Source organism: Panulirus ornatus, chromosome 2 (assembly GCF_036320965.1).
Source record: "Panulirus ornatus isolate Po-2019 chromosome 2, ASM3632096v1, whole genome shotgun sequence".
NCBI classification, from domain to species: Eukaryota; Metazoa; Arthropoda; class Malacostraca; order Decapoda; family Palinuridae; genus Panulirus; species Panulirus ornatus.
The window spans coordinates 17,983,002-18,010,505 of record NC_092225.1 but is presented as its reverse complement, the minus strand read 5'-3'; the positions used below and the strand labels follow the sequence as shown (position 1 = coordinate 18,010,505).

General features: G+C 39.3%; 1 protein-coding gene across 1 annotated transcript in view; it reads left to right on the top strand.

Annotated features, from left to right (window-relative positions):
* The first annotated feature begins 548 nt into the window (after positions 1-548).
* LOC139753761 (voltage-dependent calcium channel subunit alpha-2/delta-1-like) overlaps positions 549-27,504 on the top strand; it is a 256,887-nt gene continuing 229,931 nt past the window's right edge. Inside the window, exons 1-2 of the mRNA XM_071670590.1 lie at positions 549-652; positions 4,751-4,835. Coding sequence (XP_071526691.1) covers positions 558-652; positions 4,751-4,835 — 180 coding nt within the window. The 5' untranslated portion in view covers positions 549-557. The remainder of the gene's footprint in view (positions 653-4,750; positions 4,836-27,504) is intronic.

The window sequence follows — 27,504 nt, the reverse complement described above, 5'->3', positions numbered from 1 at the left end:
CGCAGTGATTACAACGAATTGTCTGTTACAGTAATACCGTTTGATAACTTCACTGAGTGCTGCCGATACATTACGAGAAGTTTTATGTTTTGTCATGTTTTCAGACACTGGCGAGGATCGAATTTAAGCCAATTAAATTTTTACAAATGAACTAAGTCTCATGTAGAATTCACACATGAAAATTGTATAAGAAATTGTGGTAAGCTTTGACGAAATCCTGTATTGTAAAACGAACACAAGCCGCAATATCTTAGTTATCTTTCTGCTTGAAAAAGCAGAGTATTTCATCTTCTTTAGATTCGAACTAACTGTCTTTCAATAGACAGACTTCAAGACAGTAATTCAACAACTTCAGATGTCCCTTTCCTCTTAAAAATAATTTTTTGTCCGAAATATGATTTACTTGAGACATACCTGGAGTACTGGATACAAAAGTCCGTTTTCTCTAATGTGTCAGAGCTTTGTAGGTAGAGCCATCTGTTGGCAAGAAAGAGAAATAAAGTGCGTCGTCTGCTAATGTTTACCAGGCGGCGGCAGCCAGTGACAGTCTAGCGGCGATGGCGGGGAGTGGAAGGTGTTACGGTGGCTACGCACTGTGCATAATTTTTCTCACTAGCATTTTAACATCTCAAGGGTTAGACCTTGATTCTGAGTAAGTTGATATACTGCTAATATGTTACTTTATTGCTTAGTTCCAAGGCATTGTCATGAAATTATAATTCGGCCCAGTTATATGTCCGCTTGCTCTGTCAAGTGTCATTTGAAATGGTAAAAGCCTATGTCAAGCTCGTCATTTGACTTAATGTGCATAATTTCATTATAGTTTATAGTTCTAAAGTTTACAGGTATACCATTTTGGGCTTAATCACATGGAAATTTATTTCTCTAGCTTTCGTCTCGTATGATTATTTATTAGTTGGACGTGGTTGTGCTAAAGGTGACAGTGGCCACCTTGTTCATGTGAGGCAGTACCATTCCTGGTTAGTAACGCTGGGAATAACAGTCTAGTATATAATGTACCTGGTATTGATTACTTTCCTGCACCGTAAAGTGAATCCATCAGGGTTAAAAGGTGCTGACTGTTACTAATATATGAATTAATGTCAATTACTGATTATGTTTTTCCCCTTGATATTAACCTTTATGTACAAGTATTTATGTAATCATAACAGAATCATAATGATTGTTTGCACTGTCTTGATTATAAGGACAATGATTAGGATGAATGGAAATAACTAATTTTGTTTAGGTAATTAGATGATCGTAGTTTGATTTTCTTTTAGACTAGATGTGTATGAGATCTCTAGGTATGTTGAATTCCCAGTAAAACTTGCGAATAAAATGATGTGCAGATTATATTTCCCAATGATATTTTCACGCTGCCATTATTTTTATCACATATGCATTTAATCATGAAGGAAATGTCAGTTGCTACTACTACTTCATGTAGACAGTTCCAGTCATGTGCATTGGTTTCGTTAGTTTCTTAATAATTCTTCCAAAGAAGTTCTTCGAATGACCTGTGTGGGATTTATTTCTGTGGAAGGCACTTATTTGTGTCAAGCATTTTCAATCCTGCCATATGCTTATTTATATTACCTTTCTCCTGAGATCATTAGGTTTATCTTTCCTGCCTATCAGCACCAGATTTTTTTTTTCAGACTTGACTCCCTCTGTACCTTTCCTTATTCTATTGCTACGCGTTCTGAGCTATGGGGTTCATATTTGTGCAGCATATTCTGAATGTAGTCATGCATAGGTTTTCCGTGATACTGGTAAGCCTTCCTCTGTCCAGTTTATAAGTGGACAGTAAGTTTTATTATTTTCAGCATAATTTTACCCTTAGATAAAGCTTTCTTGTTACAGTATAATCCATGTCCTTTGGTGTATCTTCAAAGAGAATGCCCAAGTTTTCTCCATTCTTTTATTTCAATACTCCCTGCTTCACTCTTTATTTTTTTCTTTTTTTATACTTTCACGCATTACTATTTTCTTTGTTGCATGAAACTTTGATAACCAAGTATTTGACTATTTCGTCACACTCATTACCCTTGCCGTAGACTTGCGTATGATCAAATGCATTCCACACCGTTCACTCTATTTTTGTCATCTGTATAGATTTCACTTTTTGAATCTATTCCATTTGGTTGAACATAGATTAATACTAATTACAGTAACATTTCCAACACTATTCCTTAAAGTATCCTGCTAGTCACACTGCTGCGCTCTGACCATGTTTTCCGAAAATGATTTCAGTTGATCATATGACAAGACAACCCATATATTTTTTTTTTATTAGGTGACTATTTACCGTCTTATGCTTTTGCAAAATGGGAGTATGTAATGTCTGAGGATAACTTCAAACGCTTTCATCCCATCATTAACTGCGTGAAGTAAAAGACATGACTTACTATAGCCGGAGCCATGATCATTTTCACAAATGAGATTATCTTTAACAAGTTTACCACCTTTTCCAAGTTGTTCTTTTCAGTAGCTCACAAACAACCTATAAGACTTACTGATCAGTAATTTCTTGTTCAAATTGTGCTTTAAAAATGGGAAATACGTTAGTATGATTGTAATTTTTAGGCAAACATATGCTTTGGATTGATTTACAGTAGCCATTACAAGGTAAAGAGTTTTGAAGTTAATAATCTAAAGCTGTATACTATGTGGGCCAGACTCATAGTAATTCAGATGTTCCAGCTTCCTTTCGATTTTGTTTAAGGATGTTGCAATGTATCACAATACAGTATGCTGTCATTTCATATTCAGATATATTTCATATCTAATCTCATACAATTGGAACTTAAACTCATCCAGGATTTGCTCAGCCCTTAGCACTAATGAATGAGAATTGAAAAATCTGTTCATGTCATGTACAGTCTTTACATTAATGTACTTCTTGATTGCTCCGCTGGAAGATCTGAGTTTCCAATAAGATCTGAGACACTCATGCTGATGTTATTCTATTCAAAGCTTTAGCATGTGCTTTCATCTAACAGAGAAGCTTCATTTAAATGTTTTGTCCTTAGTATCTTGTGACATTTGTCTTCAACTTAATCCCTAACTCTAGCATTATTAATATTTTCTGGGTGGTATTTCCATGCAAAATGTTTGGTTTTAGAATCTTCAGAACTCGTTTGGAAATTAAGGGAGTTTTTTCATTTACGTATGTTTAATGTCTCTTTTTGATACATGTTCTGTAATTTATTTTCTCCACACCGCACCTATTTTAACAACATAGTTCCCTTTCATGTCCTCTTTCCACTTTGTTTTACGTACTATGTATTTTCTGAAATTTATTATAATCACCCTTGAAAAAGTTGTAACCTTGATTAAGTATGACTGGTACCTGTAAACTTTTGGTATACATAGTTAATTACTGAGTCACACGATAGCTCTTTCCTGAGATTGTACAAAATATTCGTGGTCTGTGCTATTCATGTCATATATTTGATATTAACATCAAGGGAGCTTGGCGTATTATTTTCCCTTCACTGTTTATGTATGCATGTTGCATGAAATTATCTCTCCTTTCGTGTCAAAGGCTCCATCATGGACAACACTTCCAGGGTTTTGCTAGTATGCGATCAGGAGAGTTTCTAGACGTTACAGTATTGGTGGTTCCAGTTATTTCCGGGAAAATTGAAGTCACTCATTAGGTACTGACATCTTTATTTGGTCCACAATATTTTGTACTATCTTATACAGTAAGCTATAATTTTCATATACTTTAGACATTTCGGTAAAGTAAAAGTAAAAGTAAAAAGTTTCTCCACTTGGTCGGATCTCCTTATGATTCTACTGTTTCATAATGTTGGTGATTCGATTCTCTCTTGTTTCCCTCGATCTTGAATGTCATGTCGGACTCTAAAGCCGTAACTACCTGTAGTTAGTCACGCACATAAGCATTGTTCGCTAAGTCTGTCTCTCATACTGACGGACTCTCGAGTATACCTGGTCTAAACTCGTATCAAAAAGCCTGACAATAAACGAAACTGTAGTGAGAGGGATTTTTTTTTTTTTTTGTATTTATAAAAGGTTACTAGTTTTGAATACTGCAGTTGAAAAAAGCTCCAACTTTAGAAGTAGATGTAACCTTTTGTTTCTGTCATTGGCTAATTATATCATGCACTGCTTTTTTTTTCTAGTATAGATATTTCATCAGCATTAAATTTTGAAATAGGTTTTTGGGTGACTCAGAGAAATATACAAGAAACGGCTGTTGCTGGACACCTTAATATAAACATAAACAATTAACCTTTTTAGTGTAAATGATAAGCATGCGCATTTTCCGTCATAATTTCTCTTTGCTTTTTATAAAAACATGGATTAAGAACATAGGTTTATAGTAATTTGTCCCGAAGCAGTACTGATATATTGTAAAACATACCATTTACAATAAGTATATCTAGTCTCAAATTTGACATATATTTTCAGAGCTCGTATAGATATAGAAAATGGTAGCCTTCACACATAAACAAAATTTTAATGACTCTCGGTCTTGGGTTTCGTAAATATTCTGCTGTACTATAGGTTTGGTTCTAAGGACTTTAGCCCTTTTTTTTTTTCCTTTCTTTTTACTATATGAAATAGACTTTTCCTAAAGGTCACGCACACTTTAAAATTTGAAACACTACCCTCGTACATAGTATTATGACGTATTTATGGAGTGTTGTGACGTGCATAAATATAGGAAACACTAACGCTGTCTAACTAATTTTCTTTTTTCCTTTTCATCTCTCAGCTCATTCAAAGAACTGAGCAACGATGTTGAATCGTGGATAAATGATCTTCACGAGAGGATGAGCCGTAAATATCTTCTCAAAACGGTAAGTTGAAAATTACCATATGACTTAAGGTGAGGATAGGCATTTCAACAGAATGATGGTACAGTAGTTTATTTAATAATTTCTTTGCTGTGATAAGAAAAAAAACTTTGTGCTTTTGCCATAAAGTTAACTTATACTCACGTGTTAAAACCCACCGTAATTCATGTATGGTTTTTGCTGATAACCACAGTCTTTTGAATCGATGCTTGGCATATACAGTTGTCTATGAAGGACTTATAAAGTTTTAGATTGTTGAAGACGATTACTTTTATTCAATGTGACATTAGACTGTGTTTTTGTTAGTCACGTTCACAGATTTTATCAAACGAAATTTGATCATCTTTTGATGCCGTGCATTGAAATGGAAAAGGTCATAAAGAATTGATATGTTACCCTTTGAAGCACAATCCCTATCTGCTGCATTACTAAGATTTTTACTTTTTCATCAATCTATCCTCTTGGACGTCGAGTAGTTTTTAAAGGAACGTTATAATGTAGTAATTTAAACCAGCATTCTTTGAATCCCACAGCATTTTACTTTCAGCACCAGCGGAAAAAAAAATCATGATTTGGCATCTTTAAGAATTTTGTTATTTTTATGCATATGAAAAGTCTACAGGTTTCAGTTTTAATGTAACGAGGACAGAAGTCATTAAGTTTAGCTCACTTGAGTTTTGATGCATTTGCGTTTGTAATAAGTAACTCTACTGTATCATTTGAATGATTTCTTTAGGGAACTTAGGCACTGAAGGTAATATCCTACCCTAAAGATATTGATGATCCGTTCTTCATTCATCACTACTTGCGCTTAAAGTTTTGATCTCTGCGGGGACTAGGATATTTCTCAAATAATGTAACCGGTGCGTTTTTCTTCTTGGTATCACAGTGATACACAAAAATGTGTATCACAAGTAGTAATTCAGTCTTTTCACTGTGAGATTTAATACTTTAAATTATGTTGCTTTGGTGCGACAAAGAACGAAATTCTTTTAAAGCTGTTCGGGAATTTTAAGTACATTACGTTTTTCCTGTCTTTTTTTCATGAACTCCGATCCTTGATGTATTCCATGATATCGTGCAAGGGATGAAGTGACAATTTTGAAGTATTTTTATTTTTTGTGTGTGTGACGAAAGACGATCTGATTAAAAAGATACAACACCGGAAACCGAAATGATGGTAAACAGCAGAAAATTACTCAAGGAACTAAAAATGAAACAGATTTTGCAGTTTAGTGTAAGTGAAGAATTGCTTTAGAATAAAACTACGTAGATAGGAGGAGAAATCGCGAACATAGAAATTAATATCTTAATTTGGGATTTGCTTGCGCTAGACGACGGTGTACACTCATGCTCGGTACTTGAACAATTTGCTTGGCATTTTGCCTATTTGTTTACCATTCATACTCAAGTATCCTTCCCGCAATGTCGGCTATCTGGGTATGTATGTGTGGTATTTGTGGTCATATTTTGTCAAGGGGAAAACGAACAGGTGAATGATCACGCAGATACTAATGATATGTGCCAGGGTCCTTAATGAATTTCCGTAAATCTACTACACTAATTCAGTTTCTGTACCACTGAAATGGTTTTGAATCATATTTTTTTTTCTCTCTCTCTGTACTTCCTTCCGTTCACCCGCCCTATTTACTCCTTCAGTCACTTTTGCATTTAATGAAAAGAAGGAAGAGATAGAGTTGATTCATACGTGGGATATATCATTATTTACTTACGATGAATGGAAGGTGAAGATTTTTGGAAAAGTGTGCCAGTGTAAATCGTGTAGAGTGGGTCAGATAACGCGATATACTGACGGAAGGGGATGATTTGGTACACCTGGCAGGCTGTGGATGGGTATCAGTGATGTGTTGGTAAGGTACTGTTCTGATGGGAGGATGGCAGAGAAACAGTGATGGTTTATAGTTTAGGTGGGTAGTTGGCAGTGAAGCCATCGTTGGGGCAGTGATACAGTATCGAGGCAGTGAGTGTGATATTTTGAGTATTTAGATGTGTAGCAGTGATAAGTTAGCGAGTTAGAGTGTTGCTGGTGAGCAGCGTTAGAGTAGTGACTAAGTTGACTTTGGGCTAGCAGGGGCGATGGGCGAGTATAACTGACAAACCTGGGACGGTGTGTAGGTGGATGGTGGAGGTTCCCGTGGCGTGGAGGAGCGTTGGTCGGAGGCAGTAGGAGTCGGGGACGGGACGGCAGGTAGGGGTGGTAGCCGAGCTGGCACAGTGCCACCCCAGCTATGACTCCACCGGCTCAGTGAGATACGCCATCATCACCGGCTCTGTGCCACCATTCTCCCTCATGTTTCTATCTAGAGTCATTTCTCTCCTAATTTGACCCATTTCTCATTTTTTATAGTTTCATTACCGAACCATAATATCATCCATGATTTATGACAACGATTCGTACGAAACTTCAAAAGTTTTCGCATCCATCGTCCCCTACTCATCTTAAATCCAGTCTGACATATGTCAGACGCATTCTTCGTACGGGCAACAGCAAAGACATCATACTGTCATTTCTGGACGGAGCGGAGACTATCGGGAAATGCATTACACATTCTTGGTCATGTATCTCTGTCAAGATCCTGGCGTAATTAAATTCCAGCCTCTGGGTTTGCCTTCCGCTGGGGAGCCAGAAGACCACGGAAGTGAAATCACGGCTATAAACACACGAACTGTTTGCAATAGGACGCTTGCAATGCTTTTGCTATTTTAAGTGGATTTTATTTGAGCTGGATTTGAGCCATCTTGAAAATGCGAGCAAGGGTGGAGACCATGAAGGTTGTGGATAGTTCCTAGGGGAAGAGCTGGACACTTTCTGGACCGACATTCGCTCCAGAGGCGAGATTAATACAAGCCTCTCCCCAGCCGCTAGTTCGTTGGATTGGCCACAGTCACATGCGTCCACTGTGGCCACTTTTGGCTATACGGAGTACGCTTGTACCTAGGCTGGAACGTCCTGTAAAACAACCCTCATCTCCTAACAACGCTCTGCCTCACTCTCTCACTCCAGACACTAGAAATCAATGTGAGGTGGCCGGCGCCTATGTGGCAACGCTCCTCTGATGTAGTAGGAAGGTCAGGCGCTTGACCTGATGTGCACCTAGAGGCTCGTCTCCTCACCTGCTGCCTGCGTTTCCTTGTCATTATTTACCATTGCGTTGTCCTGCTACTGGGTAACATTACAATTGTGTTGCCTAGTTATTGGCTTGTTCGTTACTTTCCTTTGTTCTTGTTATGAATACTGCTTCTGTTTTTGTCGTGTTCCAGGTATTATAACGATACTAATTCAGTGTAATTGTTTACGCTGTCTTTGTATGTAAAGACTCTGTCGGCTCGATTGTTTTGTTTACGTTAGCTGAGACGGCACGGACAACTGAATACCCAGATCAAGGCCATCTTATCAATACTATGTATATAAACAACCTAGCGTGAGCCTGGTACCCAATCTATTGACTAAACCCTGAGGGAGGATGAAGAGTTGGGTTGACTGTGGACCGACAGCTATAGCCAGATTTGGTAATTATGATTTCCGAAGCTATATTTTGATTACAGATCACTATAGTATATTGTTGTTCCGTGCTTCATCCCTCTCATTATATCTTCTCTGGCTGTGCAATAATTGATCTTACATTTCTTTTTCTGCCTTTTTCATCATTATGCATTTCGTACAGTTTATAGTTCTCAGTGCGTCACGAAAAACGCCATTAACCCGGTAAATCATGTATTTATTCAATTCACTTTCTAGTTTTTCGAGTGGGGTTTTGTAGTGGTTATGTTGTTATATACATATACAGATACGAACACAAAAGGAGGACCAGTAACTGTGCAGATGATAAGGATACAGGAGTTGCACGCAGTCCAAGATCATCTTTACCGGAGTTCCACAACTTCCACAGGTACACTATATTCCATAATACCGGATAGCCTTAGAGACAGCCAGTTATTTGGCAGTGAATGAGAAACCATCAGCATCATCATCCTGTAATTAGGCGAACGATTGATTTTTGATAAGCTGGAAAGGGTCATGGGTGATGGTCGTGTGTCGTGTGAATGCCAATAAGGCAGGGGATGTGGGAGCTACGCTGCGTGGTGGTTGCCGGGCAGTTTAACATGAAGCAAGGAGCTTTGTTTACATGCTGCTGCCATAGTGAATTTTCTTCGGTGGAATTTTTATTCATTAGAGTAAATGACAATCTTTTGTCAGCCAGAGTTGCGTGATGATCGTTTTTTTTTTTTTTGTTTAATGCTTCTCTTTACTGCATATGTCACGGTAGAGGTCTTGTGTGTGTGTGTGTGTGTGTGTGTGTATTGTAAGGCATCAGCTGTCGAATTAAGTAGATTTTCTTTTTAAATCTGTCATTGACTTCTTTCACTGCAATGTGTTCGGCAGACCTCAATATGCTTACACCAGGTAGCCACTGTATAGAAACCTTTTCTATATTTTGTCGATGGTGTGCACTCCGTGGGAAGCTGAACTACTCACGGGCCCTGTAGGCAGCTGACTTAAGTTGATTATATGTCGAATGTTGAAAAGAATGTTGAAGACAATACTGAATGTTAACTAACATCCACTCGACCGGTTTGTCTGATCGTATCCCCAAAGTCACATCATGATCAGTAATGAATGTTGATGGATTGGCTTGGGCCGTTGAGTGAGTTAGGAAACTGTTTGTGAATGTTCGATAGGTAAATGATCATCTACTTTGATCTCAGAACGTTTCACTGTTTCAAAGTTTTCGTTTCGCTTTCATGTAGTTTCCATTCCGGCAACCCATGATTCCTATATGGGGAGTCTACTGCAGGATATCATGAACGTGAGTGAGAGCGATAATGCTTGGGAGCGTTCGGGTGGTGAGGTGACTCCCGCTTGATTCATCACTAAATTTGTTGACTGTGTGTGACGCATCACTGCCCGTGCAACCCTGGCAGAATCGATACTCCGTGAGGAAATGTCTGTTGTATGTACAGATTACTTTGTTCCGTCTTATATAACCAACCTGCTGAGATGTTCTGAGATCATTTTTCGACCATAGTGAACACAAGAGTGATACAAGACCTCGTTCTGGAAAATGCTTCATTGAGGATTATATGAAACACTGTTATATGTCAGAAGCTAAACGTTTTGTTGATTGAAAGAACAATCTCGGTACAGGTTAGAGACAGGAGCTTGTGCAACATTGGCAATACCTAGCTTATTTGGTGAATCATGGAGAAAGGTTAAGGAGACTTACGAGACCCAGTGAACCTTTTGCTTCAGCTTTCAAGAAATCCGAACCGAAGATTGTTGCTAGATAGACCATGAACCTCCTTGAACCACGTCCCGTGACACCCGCTCCCACTTCACCTTACAACTTTTATTACTTCCTAGCATGAACTCTGACCCACTTCTTGAGGATGACCTTACTCTTTCATATTCCAAAACTGTTTCCTCCCGTCGCTCGAGAGAGAGAGAGTAAGAACGAGAGGTTGAACGTTAACAAAATTAACTTTAGGATCCAAAATTTCCGGCTATTCGCACTTTGTCGTACCGTGATTTTTGATAAGCTGGAGCGTGGAGGAAGCTCGTGATTAAATGTTCTTCAGGGGAATCATTGAATAACATGGAAGGCGCTACTTCCAGGGGTTGACCACACACCTTTCAAAACTCTTCCAGGTATATTAAATAATAAAAAACTCCCAAATCAGTGAACACAGGAATTATGGAGATATTAGTTATAAACAAAGGCCGTTTCCAATTTTTGCCTACAGTCCATACACCTTCCACAGTTTGTATAGAATGCAGCATAAACTGGACATTACAAGACTGTGCTGAGCACTATGAGAGATGCAGGATTCTAGAGAAGGAATTCTCATATATCAAATTTATTTGCGCATAAACATACAAGGGTCCTAGCTAAAACAAACAGACAAACGAAACTCCAAACACAGCTTTGTTGCAAGAACCTGTACAAGTCTGTTAGTCACATAAACACTGTCGTTAACTGTTGATGATTAAACAACAGACGAACTAGATGACATAGCTAATGCCATTTACAGAATTTCGGAATATCAGGATCGAAGCCTAATGGAGGTCACGCTTTTTTATTTTTTCGCAAGAGTGAGGCCAAGTATCAAGTAAGAGATTTTCCCCATAGAGAATGCAATTTCCATCACTAGCAAAATCTTCACGGTGCTTGAACTGCTGTTGTCCTAATATTCTACTGAGCTGTAGCCAGGGACCTGGTGGGGTCAAGCACATGATTAAACCTCCTAACTTCGAATAACGGATAAACTTAATGAACACAACGGCATGACCCTTGGATATGATGGCCTAACCATTGACCTGATCCAAAAGGGTCAGGCCAAAGGCATGACCATCATACTCAAGGGTCATACCGTCGTGCTCAAGGATCGTAACGTTGTTCTCAAAGGTCGTTCCGTCCTCCAAATGGGGTAATCAGGTTTTCCAAGTAAACTCATGTCATTTCGTCTGCGTTGTGTTGAACTCAAAGGCTACTGGGACGTCTTACGAATCTTAAATCCCATTTCGACCTGTTGCATTAACGAGTTTCATTTGCCAAATGGGAAGAATGAGAATTTTTTTTTTTTTTGTAAGAGCTTAGAATTATATGAAATGAGCAACAATGTGGCATCCGCAAGTGCATGGAGCACAATGGATCATTGAAGAAACTAGGAACACCATAATTTTATAATGAATAAGAAAGGAATATCAATTGGAGTATTTTCTTCTGATACTCAGAAGGGGAATGCTAATGAGACTTCATGCTAATGGTTTAAAAGGAAATATACCTTTTTTGTTTTTTTTAGATATTTTAAAGTTATGAAACGTTTTCCTTGAAAACAACGACACGCAACTTTTGTACCTATTTGAGTGAGAAAATGGGGTGCCGCAAGGGAGATTTATGAGCCCAAGTATATAAGATTCTGTCTTTTAGAGAATATCATTTTCACCAGACTCCGGAAATACTGATTACTTATTCTTATGTTGACGACTGTGGAGCATGGCTTTTGTCGCCTAATGCTCAGTCTCAGATCTTAAAGAGCTGAAGGCTACGCTTGTGAATGCTTATCACTGGACACTTCAATGATTTAATCTTCGTCTGCTGAAACTGTCGTGGTCATTTTCACGTATAGAAATTAATATCCTGACTTGCAAATAAGTTTGAATATCAGTCCTTTTCAGAAATCTCTAAAACTTCCTTGCTTGCATTTTGTTTGGAAGCTGACTTCGAATAAAAGAATATTGACCACATAACTGTTGGTTATAAGAATAAAAGATAATACTAAATGTTTTAAGATTCCTGTCGGACTTCTGGTGGGGAACTGTCAGGAAACCATTTCTATAGTTGTATACAAGCAAGCCCCTAGTTCGATCAGAATTAGAATATAGGTTACAGATGGAAAGTTCGGATGGCGACTTTATCTTAAGAAAGCTAACTGGGTTTAAGGAAAAATATGTTTGCAAGTTTTAAGCCACTGTCATGTACCAAGGTGAAAAAAAGATTGAGAGCCAATATGTCTCCGCTCCTTCTATGTCGAGGCTAGTAGACACTTAAGCATGAAATACAGACGCCAGGAAGAATGCTAGATACTTACATATGCCGTTCAAACGGTAAGAAAACATTGCACTCCTTCCTTGTGTCCCCCTACAACATCATTTTATAGATACAGGAGTCAGCTCCGTGGACGATGTACTCTCATTTCATTCGTGAAAAGTTTGGTTTACATTTAAAAGAGGCAGACGAGCTCCCTCCGCCGTTACGTCCAACAAGGAAGAATGCGCCGGAGGAAGAGATGTGCAAGCCGTTCTGAGAAGTTGTCACTAAACGTTTGTCGTGCGTCCAGCTCCATGATTATGACTTAGGAAGGACGAATGTGTGGATGCCAGTATTTGGTCTCTTGAATGTTCCCTTAGGTTTCGTTTACTAAATATATATATATATATATATATATATATATATATATATATATATATATATATATATATATATATATATATATATATCGGTGCATTACACATGACAGCTAGAAAATAAGTGTGAACGAATGTGGCCTTTGTAGTCTTTTCCTTGCGCTACCTCGCGAGCGCGCGGGGAGAGGGGGGGTACCATATGATGTGTGGCGGGGTGGCGACGAGAATGGATGAAGGCAGGAAGTATGAATATGTACGTGTGTATGTATGTATATGTCTGTGTATATATATGTATGTATACGTTGAAATGTAAAGGTATCTAAATTTGCGTGTGTGGGCGTTAATGTTTATACATGTGTATGTGGGTGGGTTGGGCCATTCTTCTGTTTCCTTACGCTACCTCGTTAACGCGGGAGACAGCGACTATATATATATATATATATATATATATATATATATATATATATATATATATATATATATGATTTTTTCCCTGCGGAATTATACGCAGTGGAAAAAGCGACTAACTAAGGAGTGAATTCAGTCTCATCAAATCAGTAATTTTCATGTTTTCTGTCCCCACATTTGCTGCTGTTGATTATATCGGACGCAAATGAAATGTAAACGAAATGTATAGACTTGGTCTGTCATCTCGGTCTCTCGTTTACCGTATCCTATTCGGCAACGAACAGAGACCAACAGGCAAAGACAATCTCACAAGTTGAGAATATGAAATAGTGGTTTTGGATGCGAACATTAATAGATCAGTGGGTTCCTTCGAGGCAGTTTGTAAGCGCATAAGGGATCGGAACACATATGTTGGTGTGGCGACAGTAGATAAGCAAGGAGTTAAAACTTAAGAAATACCAGCATTTGTTTCTAACCACAGAGTGGCAGATAGACATCAGTTGTGGACATGTAGCAAGGTATTCTTTAAATATACATACGTTGTAAGTCATTCCATATACTAAAAGTCCTTTAAAGAAGAAGAAAAAAACAGCTTTGCCTCGATGAGTGTCAAACGCTTAATTTCGATGTCTCTTTCCATAACTATGGGTAAAGTCAAGACTTCGGAAACCCTGAATATTAATACTTGGTATTGAATCACCTCGTGACCTTTTCTCTTCAAGCCGTCGATAATTCAAGGTCGTCTGGTAGAAAGGTCAAAAGGATGGTTGGCCAAATTATCTGCTATAGGTTGGTCGCCACTGAATCCAAGAACGAGGAAGGAGAATAATTGATGAAGATCGATTGCCAGCCTTGGCTAGTATGTCGCTGGAAGCTTTGGCTCGCCTTTTGGGGAACGTGAAAACTTTTGGTAGACGCTGATGCATTATGAATTGTCAAGCTCGTTACGTAATTCGTTACATCGTCCAGTATAAGGGTAAACTCGTCGTCATAAATGAATATTGCGTTAATGGTGAATTGGTTTGCCGTTTGAAGTACCGAAGCGTTATATATATATATATATATATATATATATATATATATATATATATATATATATATATATATATAAACGTACTGGACAGCTGTACAGCGGTTCCAAGCAGACATGAAAGTGGAGTGAGATTTAGTGGGTAGGGGAGAAGTATCGGAGAAGGAGCGATCAGATCATGATCAAGGGAAGAAAGATATGGTAGAAGAAGGACCATAAGATCCCAGTCCAGCCAAGATAGCCTCCATAATATAGCCAGCGAGGCAGTGCCCGTCCGATGGATCGCAAGAAAATAAAAAAAGATGAAAAAAGCGTTAGGGTGACTCATAAGCTCTTCCAGTGTCCGATTTGGCGTTTTTAGATGGGAGAGAGGGAGGTGGGCATGCCCGGTCGGATATGATAGATGTAACATTGTGGTTTGAGAACCCAAAGGGAGTCGAAATACATAAACGGTGCTGACTACAACGGAGATTCTTTCCAAGGCTGATGTTATATCCTACTGTGACTTCCTGGAACAAGATTTTCTGGTATATATTTTGTGATTGTTAATGATATGATCCGCATAACCTTTTGTTGAAGTGTAGAACTCCAGCGGGAGACGTGTGGCATTTCGCCTCCCGTGCTTTATCGAACCCATCTCATCAGTCTGTGGCGCGCCTACCACCCCGCTACGCCAGCCGGGGCCTAACCCCACCAAGCTTCTTCTCTTAAGGGATAGAAGATCTAATTATTGAGACATGCTCTTGGTTGATTATTGGATGTGGAGAGAGAGAGAGAGAGAGAGAGAGAGAGAGAGAGAGAGAGAGAGAGAGAGAGAGAGAGAGAGAGAGGAGGAAGTAGAAGAAGAAGGAGACCGCACATTTATCATTTATTTATCCTTGTTCGTTCATTGTTCTTTGATGTCTTATCCGATGTATTTGTATGACATTTTATAGCCATCCTGGAAACCCAGTCAGGCCAGATCTCGTAAGCAATACCGCCTGAGTCGGGTTGGTTAGTGTGTTCCATTCCATGCTGCTTGAGTTCCGCCCTCTTTTGTATCACAAACATAAGACTTAGTTTAGTGTGTTGTTGTTTATAGTGCACTTAGTATTCCATTCCCTCCTCCATCCCTTCCAAAGTATTCAGTGTCTTATACCACTCTCTCTAACGTCTATGTTATACGTATGATTATATCTTTATATTTATTCATTTGAGGCGACAAGCACCGAAGTGGGCCATCGATCCTGGTGTTCGTCGCATTAACCCTGATCTCCCACACTTGGGCGAGCAGGCAGGCAGGGAGGGAGGCCACCATTCCCATTCGCTGAGTGCTCTATTTGTCGGCCGTGTCGTTCGCTGACGTAGGTCTTTCTTTTCCCTGCCGTTTGGTGACACAGATCATGCCTTTCCTGCCGTTCGGTGACGCAGATCATTAATATTCCTGCCTTCCGGTGACACAGATGATTATTTTCTTGCTGTTCCTTGACATAGACCTCTTTTAGCTGCCGTTCTCTGACATAGATTTCTTTTTATCCCGCCGCTCGCAAACGTAGATCTTTATTTTTTTTTTTCTCCTACTCGTAAACATATAGATCTTGCTTTTCTTGACGTTCACTGGCATAGATCTCTTCCGCTGCACTGTTGTCCCGTCTTATGTCAGAAACATTTCGTAAATACTTCATTTGCAGTATACATGTATGTAAACGGCATTTTATATTCAATGTATCATCATTTTGAAGCTAAATACATAAGTGTAAACTTGTTTAATAGACTCGTATTTATTTACACGTGAGACGTCAGTTAATGATTGCTTCGCCATTATATACTGAGTCAATTTAAAAGTTCTCGTGACCCATGTATCGTGTTTTCATTGATGGTTTTGGCCTATTTATTGACCATCGATACGAAAACGATCGAGAAATAAAGAAATAAAGTCCACATAAGGACTGTCTATTAGTATGTCTATCTTTAGTTTCATGTTTAAAATTTGATTATATATATATATATATATATATATATATATATATATATATATATATATATATATATATATATATTGTGTGTGTGTGTGTGTGTACATATGCATTATGCTTGTAAGTTTACTTGTCTGTATGTTCGTTTTACATGCAGATTTTCAGTCGTATCCGTGCAACCTTTGTGTGAGTACATATCAAAGTATTTGAATTTGTTGTGTATAAGGTCAGTCGGTATGAACCTGTACGGGTAATGTCATATCGTAATGGAGTTTTGATCCACCCTTTTCAACACCGTTCAGAGCATCCGAGGGAATTTTATGCCCTCTCGTGCACGACGGCACCTGACAAGGAATAGGTGTGACATTACAGGGTCAGGTGAATGCCCAGTCTATGATGACAGGGTCTCATTGTCATATATAAGGGCTTAACTGTTGATTCAAAAGATTTTCTTTCTTGTTCTTAGCTCACTAATGAGCTATTGCCTTAACACGACGTCCGTCATTGTCGTCTTGTCATCATTGCAAACTTTTAAAAGATGTTGGCATCCTCAGAGCCACAGAATCACTTGAACCGACACTTTTCCGAGGTGATCTGCAGACGTTCCTTTATCAGATCTTTTTATTTCGTGCCGATCCAGCATCTGTTATGACCGCCACAGGGTAAAATCTTCTGGCTCAGAAAATTGAAAAATCTTTTTGTTGGAAACTGCGAAGCAGATTGAGCTAAAGGTTTTGAGGAATTATTGAGAGATGGTACTGTGTCAGATGTCTCCATTTCACATCGAACTGACATTTGATATGGCCTCCACGCTACATTGGTCAGGTGAGTGAGACAGACAGACACACACACATACGAGCCTCAGGATTATTTTATGCGCGCCGTAAGTTCTCTTCGCTTGACCTGGATTGAGACATAAGCTTTACCTCTGACCTGGATTACCCTGACCTAGATACGTTGTTTTGACTTGCGTCACCATCCTGGGAAAGGAATCAGTATGCTAGACGGAGCCCGACAGACACATCCGCCTAAAAGATCCCACACACACTCACGGACACACACGAGGCCGACCTGTACCAATTTTGGCACCACGAGAACACACATCCGGCCTGTGCTGGTAATGGCACATCAGAGAGCACACACCTGACCGGTAATGCAACCAGACAGACTGTCATTGATCAAGATCCCCGTGCCAGGAGCCCGTGCCAGGTTTACTCATGGCAAATCTTTACACACACACACACATACACACACACACACACACACACACACACACACACACACACACACACACACATAAAAGAAATCCTTGCTGTAATTCTGACGGGCTTTCTGTATCGAGTAATTCCATCCAAGAGGAATGTTTGAAGAAGTCAGCGCTGAGGAACGGGAAAAGGAAATCAAGAATGTGAGGTTAGTCATCAGAAACGCGTTGGACTGAAGGACAGTTTGGAGAGGCGCCGAGTCTTCTGATGGTGGGTGCTAAAAAACGAACGGGTGGTTGATGGAATATGTATTTCTCGTACAGATTCTTCAAAAGATATAGAAGAGGTCATGAGCGATGCGGGTGAGAGTTCTAAGTGTAGTAAAGAAGTCTGTATTTCAATATGGACTCATGGCGTGCCAGAAGAGAAACTCTATTTCTCAGAAATAGAAGGTACCATCTCTGGAAATAATAATTCCGTTGGGGCCCATACCCTCGGGGAAGAAAACGAATACTAGTTCTTGAAAAATGAGTTCTGATATGCAGGAAATTACTTCGCCCCTTCTTTTGAAAATAACTTGAGAAAACTTCAGGAGAAGTTATCAGCGTTCCTGTCAAGGCTGTTGTTGTGGAAAAAGCAACAATTTCCTGCGAGGTTCGGGTCTCGGTGGCGTGTTGCTCATTAGTGGAGTGGCGGCGGAGCGACCGTGGAAGGTTGGGGCAGGACGCTGTGTTGACTGACTACCTGCCGTGACTCTTGCAGGGAGACGGTATGGCGGTAATAACTTTCTTCATACTCGCTCATTATTATCATTATTATTATTATTATTATTATTATTATTATTATTATTATTATTACTACTACTACTGCTAGTACTGCTACTACTACTACTATTACTACTACTACTCCTTTCTTATTATTATTATTATGATTTTCATTTTCATTATTATTATTATTATTATTATTATTATTATTATTATTATTATTATTATTGTTGTTGTTGTTATTATTATTTTCATTGTCATTATTATTATTATTATTATTATTATTATTATTATTATTATTATTATTATTATTATTATTCCACCCGCCCGAACCATTGCAGCACGCTCTAGTCAACATTCTCCTTCAAACTGTGCTTACTGCCACACTTCCTTCAGCTACATGGTACTTGAGAGCTAGAGGGTGGTATATGCTGTTGAGGCCATTTTTTGTTTGTTCCTGAAAATGGGTTTTACAGTGGAAGAGGCAGTTATAGAAAAATAATTAGTTATTATTTTTGTGGTTATTATTGTTATTATTATTATTATTATTATTATTATTATTATTATTATTATTAGTAGTAGTAGTAGTAGTATTTTCATTATATTATCATTGTTGTTTTTGTTATTACAATTGTTTGTGCTGTTATTATTAGTGTTGTCATTATTATTGTCATCATCTAAGTAAAGGTTCGGAAGTACTGAAATTTTCCTAAGGCAGGAGACGTACGGTTTATTCCCTAATCTTCAAGACAGAAATATGATGTAAGTAGAGTTGACCTGACTATGATGATAATGAAACTAGGGTTTTATTGTAACGTTTGTCATTTTTCCATTATGGTGTTAGGGTGGGAAGAACTGACGATGGTATCAACGTAGTGCACACAGTTCTGGCTAGCCTCCTAGTTAGGATAAGACATTTCGAGATGGCGATTCTAGCCTTTCCTTTAGGATAGACAGTTCAAAGATGGAAATTAAAGTTGAAGATATCATTCACGAAATAGGTTCCTACCGAGTGTGGTAAACTCAGAAACAGACGAGTTGCCATACATATTCCGAGGGAAATATATGAAATACAAGACACGTGTACCGTTCAACGTGAGCTCCACCACCACAATGCTTCCTCCCCATAATCATAAAAAGCGAGGCCACACAGAAAGTTAGAAGGATTGAGTAATTAACTTGTGATTTCCACGATGTTCTTTGTATGAGATGCCTTTAATGACGTCATTATCCGTACGTAATTGGTGGGGTTTATGTATTTTTAGTCTTAATCGCATTTCAGTGTGTTAACCACACCGGCTTTACGACACATAAAGATAACTGTTTCACCACAGGCTTTTCATTAATCAAAACGGAGTATTGATGAGTCTGTTGCTCTGTGTCAAGGAGTGAGACCCATCGAAAATGTTTCGTTGGCGTTCAGTAGAAGCGGAATATTCATGACCATATGTGCTTGTGTCAGGTTTGTAGGTTAGGTTATGGGGGCTTTAGATCTCTCGATTGCTTGGGGGGTCATTAAGGTTGCCAACGTCAAGTTATATCCACTAGAGAAACTTAAGACCACTTTCCTCGAGTGTTGAACTTAATCTTAGGACTATGAAAGCTCCCACTGCGTATGCGGTTCTTGACGTGAAAGTTGGTTGGTTGGTTATCTGGGCTGTCGACTGCAAGGACAGTTAAGGCAACCAACGTCCACTTAAAGCCACTAGAAAACCCTTGAACACCTTCTTCAGGTGTTCATGGTAATTCTAAGATCATACACGTTTCCACTGCGTAATATGGCCCTTGTTATGTCAGGGATTTTCAAATTATTCTAAGACGCGCGACTCTAAAAGCCATGACTTGTACCCTTCTCCTCCTTCCAGCACTGCTTCCAAGCACCTATTTGGAGAATGCTCCACCGTGCCAGAGGTGTACCTCGTGGTCTTTGGTTTGACAAGCCCCAGCTTAAGCTATTGATATCCTGACCTTAAAGAACAACAAAGACCTAACCCAAATCAATTAAAAGACTTTGATTTGATACACGTAGATAGAGCGTACCGCTGGTGGTTTGGGTGGTCACAGGATAAAGGGTAGGCGGAGGCAAGGAAAGGTTATGCAGTAGGTACAGTACATTAAAGTAGAAAAGCTATCTTTGGCGCGTTTACTTGTAGCCTTCCCAACAAAGTTGCAGCAACAGTCACGTATGGGCAACGGGCTGCTGGGACAAGCTAGGTAGGCATTAACAGTGGGGTAGACCTTACCTTCCTTTGGGCTGTACACTCAGGTTGCGTCATTTGAGACCAGGAGGAGGTAATACCCTCGTGAAGCTTTAGGAACGGAGCATCTGCCGAACTAGAGCCAAGGGGCGGCATTTGCCTAACTTGAAACAGGACTTTGGATCGTTTAAAGATTAGGCCTCAGGACCAGACACTTGGCATGAGGGGACATAGATCGGGATTCAGGAACCAGAGACCATCCTCAGGGATCAGAGACCGCCCCTGAACTGGGGCCAGAGACCTACCGGGACCAATTAGTTGAACATTCCAGTCTGATATCTATTCTCCTTTTACTACAAAACCCGTGATAGACATGTCATTTTAATTGTTGTTGTTATGGCGACCCATTAGTTCTCTTTTCCCATTGTTATTTGCGCTAGAACGGTTATTAGCTGCCATTACCGAGAAATGGACGACCCGTTTTAATGAAATTTTAATTTCAATTACGTTAGCTAGCTGGTGGCGTAATGTTTGTTTGGATCTGCCTGTGGCAAGTGTTTGATATATGGCTTAACGATGCCTGTTTGTGTGTGGTGCGATTACCAGTTTGTTTGTATAGATAAGGAGCTCTGCATGTGTGTTTAACATATGGCTGAATGATGCCTATTTGTGTGTGGTGCGATTACCAATTTGTTCCTATAGAGAGAGAGCTTTGCATATGTGGGTCTCATGTCTATCTGTCATACTGGAGCCATCTGGGTATTGTCTGTCTGGCATGAATCGTTTGTGGATCAGGTGATACATTACACTATACAGTTGAAGGGAAGAGTAAGCTATGCTCATGCTTGGGAAACAGAACAAGGATTTCTCGTGGCAGTTGTAGAAGATAATTGTAGTAGCGAATGATAGAAGAGACATAGATATACAGCAGCAAGGAGGCTGGAAGCCGACTTAGGGAGAGCGTCAGAAGCAAGAGAAGGAGAGAGAGAGAGAGAGAGAGAGAGAGAGAGAGAGAGAGAGAGAGAGAGAGAGAGAGAGAGAGAGAATACATCAAAATAAAATACTTACCCTTCACTCTTTTTTAAGGTAAATAATACCTTGAAGAAAAAAAAGCTACAGGGTTATTCATCAGGGTCAGAAGTTGTGGGTACAGTATACCTTCTGTATCCACTGTAATCATTATGTATTCTATTGTTTTCTGGGGTTAAAGTAAAGCACCAATCCCTGGTCAGCTCATTAACCTTGTAGACAATAGTATAATTTGTTTAAATGCTAACAGAAATATAGTTTTAGATTTGAATAAACGTGGATTTGAATGTCACAGCCAAAGAGCGGAACACATTGAAATGAATAAATGTCATTCATTTGGGAGCTTGAGGTTTAACATGGACTTGTTTACAATGGTTCATTAATTAGTAATTTCACAAAACAAAATTTGTGATAGTCTGAGATTACCGATCGTAATGGGTACACAGTTTAGGAATAGTATGCGATTACCATTAGTAATGGATACCCTATTTTGTAATAGTATGAGATTACCTATCTAAATTGGCGCACTATATTGTAATAGTATGAGATAACCTATCTAAATTGGCGCACTATATTGTAATAGGATGAGATTACCTATCTAAATTGGCAAGCTATTTTGTAATAGTATGAGATTACTTTTCTCAATTGGCACACTATATTGTCATAGTATGAGATTACCGATCTTCCCAGATAAACTGTTTTTGTCCGTGTTGCATTTCACGTACGTGCGCATCTCGGGTTTGTACTTGATTCGCGGGGATAGATAATTCTGATAAGGACACTGATATGAAGTAACCTGTTAAGACACCTCCTCCTCATAACGGGTCTTAGATCCCACAGCCACAAGTTCCTGTCATGAATTTAGAAATATTTTGAAAATTTAAGATACCTTCTTCTTACTGGTTGGTTTAAACCCCGTAAGAAAACTACTACTTACTTTTTGGTTTAAACCCGTAAGATAACTACCTCTTACTGGTTGGTTTAAACCCGATCTTGTTGTCTTTAGTTTATCGGCGAAGGATATTATAAGTTTGTTTAGGGTTCGGTACGTACGGTGTTTTATTGAAGTCAACCGATGTAGTTTCAACCTTGTGAATATGAGGGAAGAGAAAATATATTTCATTACTTCTTGTGTGAAACAAAATAACACCACTGACGAAGGATTTTGAGAAATGCCCATTGGTCTGGTTTCACAATGGTAGCCCTGCTTTCATGATGTAATATATCGATTGCTAGCTACATTTCCTGTCATTTGCCATAATAATTCTTATATAATGATTTCATATTTCAGTGGAAATAACTATAAGATGGATATACAATAGTTATTGGGAAATTTGTCTCGCATTCACGCTTACCAACCCTACCGAGATAACACGAGTCGTATTGATCGTTTCGAAATTCATCGGTCCCATCCAGGAGGATACTTTTTTCCTTACCGTTGTAAACATGAAAAATATATGCGTTTGTTCAGCGAAATTTGCTGCTTAGTGGTCAATATTAGTTATTGGAAACATTGAGGGGTGGAGAGAGAGAGAGAGAGAGAGAGTGAGAGAGAGAGAGAGAGAGAGAGAGAGAGAGAGAGAGAGAGAGAGAGAGAGAGAGAGTGTTTGGGGGTATGATAGGCAGCAACAATACCTGCCCCTTCCTCCCCCCCCCTTCCCCCACCGCTCAATATTAAAGGTCGCCTGCCTCATTTGGGTCGGGAAGCGTTGAACCCCCTCGTTGAACAGTAAATGTTAGACGTAAACGAACGAGAGAAGGATGAACAGGAATAAAAGTTTTAACCCGGAAAAAAAAAGAAAAAAAATCTAAAATGTATTGGGCAAATTACTCTGTCCAATGAATATTATTGGATAGAAAACCTCAGGCAAAAGAAAAATTTAAATTGAAAACGTAGCTGTAGACAGAAATTTTCATGTGTTAGATAAAAAAAAAAAAAAAGATAATTAGACTTAAATTTCGTGGGTAAACGGAAAAAAACGGAGATGTAGATTTTATGCGCAGACGGAAATCGTTGTTGAAAAATTCACACTTTATTGGAAAACCTAGACAATAATTTTGAGAAAACGGAAAGCGTTAACGAAATTTGTACACGTAGATGGAAAATGTGGATCAGAGTTTTATACTCATGTAACCTAAGGACACCTTTCATGCGGCAGGAGCAGGGTAAGGTGGGCTCTATGAAGACTGGGATAGTCTCCGACAAGACTGAACTGCGTCCTTTCTGTCATCTGGTGTTGACACAGCCTCGTTGTAATGTGTAGCCACCTGCAGGCGGAGTCCAGAACCTCCTGCACTTCTATACTCGTAGATTCAAAGTTTTTAGGGAAATGCAAACTCAAGTTTTATAGGTTAACAGAAAACGGAAGCTATAATATAAACTGAAGGAAAAACGTGGGCTAGATTTTTATAGGCTGACAATAACGGCCTTAAAAACTTTAGAATATTTGGGCCACATTTGTTTGTGGAATATATGAGTCCCAAATTAATAATAAAATTAATAATAAAAGATGCAGCTGGTTGTGCTGTTATGGAGGGAAGCAGCAGCATTGCTTCCGTGCTAAATTACGTACGGGTACATTGAAATTATTGTACGCAATTCTTCGCCCAATTATTTTGCTCCTATTGCATTTATTAACCTTCTACAACCCCAGAACCCCTTCATAATGAGATCATGAGGCCCCACAATCAGGAGCAGGGACGTTTCATTGTCAGGGAACGAAAGGAGTACGAACTCCTCGAAGAACTTTTCACTTCAAAGGAGTCCTTCACATCCCTGCTGTTGACTGGAGCGCAGCCAAGGAGTTGCAGGAGCCCCGTCACTTGGGTCCTGTGGTTATGTGACTAAAAATGATCATACGTATGCTTGCTCTGTTGACCTGTTCAAGTAGTATGAATGTCTGCGTACAAGACAGATGAATTAGCAAACTTTTTTTTTTTTCCTTTCGAAAATGGTAGGAATAAAAGGTTTACCCCTAGCAGAATCTTGTGGTGGGGAGTTCTCGCCTTGTAAGCTTTTGAGTATCTTTCCTTGTGTCTTCGATAGATTACACATTTTTCGCTTGGGCGCTTCTTACGCGCAGTGACGTCTGTAATGTCGCGAAAGATCGACTGTCTTGACGGAGTAACCTAAATTCCGGAGGGAAAATAAAGAAAAGAAATTACTGTCATATTTCTGTGAATATTTAGATTTTTTTTTTCTTTTTCACAAAATTAGGTCATTTACAGTTTCGTGGAGCAAGTGTCATTCCTGTTCACTGACTTATGATTGGAGGTAGTTTTCATATAACCAGAGCATTATGAAGATGGATTGTTCGACGTCCTTGAAGAACAATAGACTTAAAAGTTTCATGTCTGGACACTGCTTTATATAATGTGCCTCTCAAGTGTTCTTACATGAGGTGATATTACTATTGTTGATCGTGTTAGAGGGTTGGTCGCTACAGAAGCTCTTACGTCAGCAGTATATATATATATATATATATATATATATATATATATATATATATATATATATATATATATATATATATATATATATTGTGTAATGGTTAGCTTCGCTGACCGTGACGTATTCACGGGTCGCCTGGGTTCGAGCGCATAGGTTCGATTCTTGGTTGTTGCAGTCGGTCCACAGTTAACCCAGCTCCTCATCCTCCCCTTGGGTTGATCGATGATATGGCTACCTGGCTTAGGCTAGGGTATATATATATATATATATATATATATATATATACATATATATATATATATATATATATATATAATAATGATATGGCCTTGATTGGGGCATTCAGTTGCCCGTGTCGTCTCAGCTATTAACGTACGGCGAGGGAGGTTTACACTCGTAGGGCCCCATCTCTTTGTGTGATATCACAACAAATATACATGAGCCCTTTCTTCATGTCTTCAAGATGATCGTCAGACTATACACTCTCTCTCTCTCTCTCTCTCTCTCTCTCTCTCTCTCTCTCTCTCTCTCTCTCTCTCTCTCTCTCTGCAAGTGTATCCGATGCTCGGATCGCTTGGAATAAACAACCTAAAAGATAAAAATGGATATAATTTCGTACCCCAACATGACGACCGCTAACATAACGATTGATCAAAATGTCACGCTTGTGTCATATCCAAGTCTTACTCTGGTCCAGCGTCCACCACTCGGAGCGTCAACCCAGGTCCCGTTCGCTGAGTCCCCACTGACCTTGTGATTCTCAGTTCCCGAATAGTGAGCGACTCCTGATAGGGTAGGAGGTAGGTAGGTAGGTATGTAGTAAGTAGGTAAGTAGGCTGTCAAGTACGTCATCTGGCCTGTTCTGATTGAGGATACGATCCTTGTGTATGATGGCCTGGCCTTCGACCTGACTCCTAAGAGCCAGATCAAAAGGCCAGGCCATTATTCCCCGAGTGTTTTACGGTCAAGAATCACACGTTATACTCTCGGGATGACAGGAAAAAAAAAAAAAAAACTCGGATAAGCGTGATAAGCGTCCCGTGTTTTGAATTGATTGAAGCTGTTTTAAATAGTTTTATCTTTTTTAAATTATCAGGCATTTCCCTAGACCAGTTGGAATATGAGCGAAATCTGCGAGTTTTAATGAGGTCAGTTGTTTACTAAGGAAGCTAAGCTTTAAATTTGGTTCATTATTTTCCGTTTCGCCAGGGAGGAGTAAAGGTAATTAAGGATAGTCAGTAAAAGCAAAAGTTGTGGCTTTCGGCAGGAGTTATGCATATGATTAACCTCTGAAGTAAAACTGCAGCCATTCCATTGTAGTTCTAGAAATTTCTCTTATTTTTCTTTCTTCGTCGAACCATCACTCAGCAGCCGATCCTATCAAACGAGCCATCTTCCGCCAGCCCCTAACACATGACTGTGTAGAACCATCACCCAGCAACTGATCGTACCAGCGAATCACGTTTCGCCAGCCTCATTATATATCTTCGTAGAACCATCATCAATCGCTCAGCAACCGATCCTGTCCGCGAACTATCTTTACCGGCCAGTCTGATTATTGATCTCCGTTAATGCTGGCATAATTTCGCTACTTGGACTAAATGCGACGGAAGCAGCTGCAGCTGTGGGAGGTCACCACGGGTGTGCTTTTGTTCGCTGAGTGAGAAATTATTGACCATATTGACTGAGTGAAGGCTCGGGTTTCAGAAAATGTAAGATAATTATGATTGTGGTAATTGGTTATGCTCATGTCCAATGACTGGGAATTCACAGTCGCGTGTGTAGAATTCTGATGACAGTTAGATATTGGGCTGCGGCAGTTTAGGACATTAGTGATTGCCAGATGATTATGTAAAATTGGTTGACGCAGTAACAGCCGGCATTGATTGGTCGTATCTTTTCCCTCGTTAATCAGAGGAATTCAGGAGTGATGATGATTTTTAAATATCGTTAATGATGTCTTCTGGTGACAGACTTTTCCATGTGTTTTGAACACGGGGAGCCGTGACGTCACTGTAAATGGTTTGTTTGTCTTGCTCTTTTTTCATGGTAACTGAGACGGCTTTCGTTAATTGATACACACACACACACACACACACACACACACACACACACACACACACACACACACACACTAATAGCTTAAGCCAAACATCCATTTATCAACCAGCTTCGTGTGGAGGACGACCAGCTGGGTTGGGTGTGGGCCGAGTGCCGCGCCCTTAATTCATACTTGGGAGAGGACCTTGCGTGAAGTCATAGTCAGCAATGCCAATTGCTTCGTTAGGGGAGCCCGTTTATTTACCATATTTCCAGTTTTTGATGTCTTGAGAAATGTTGACATTCTTCACAGACGACTTTATTCTACTAATGATCATGTTTAGCTTACCTAGTGAAGCATTTTGATGGTTCTCAAGCTTCAATATATATATATATATATATATATATATATATATATATATATATATATATATATATATATTATCCCTGGGGATAGGGGAGAAAGAATACTTCCCACGTATTCTCTGCGTGTCGTAAAAGGCGACTAAAAGGGAAGGGAGCGGGAGTTTGGAAATCCTCCCCTCTCATTTTTTGATTTTCCAAAGATAGGAACAGAGAAGGGGGCCAAGTGGGGATTTCCCTCAAAGGCTCAGTCCTCTGTTCCTAAAGCTACCTCGCTAACGCGGGAAATGGCGAATAGTATG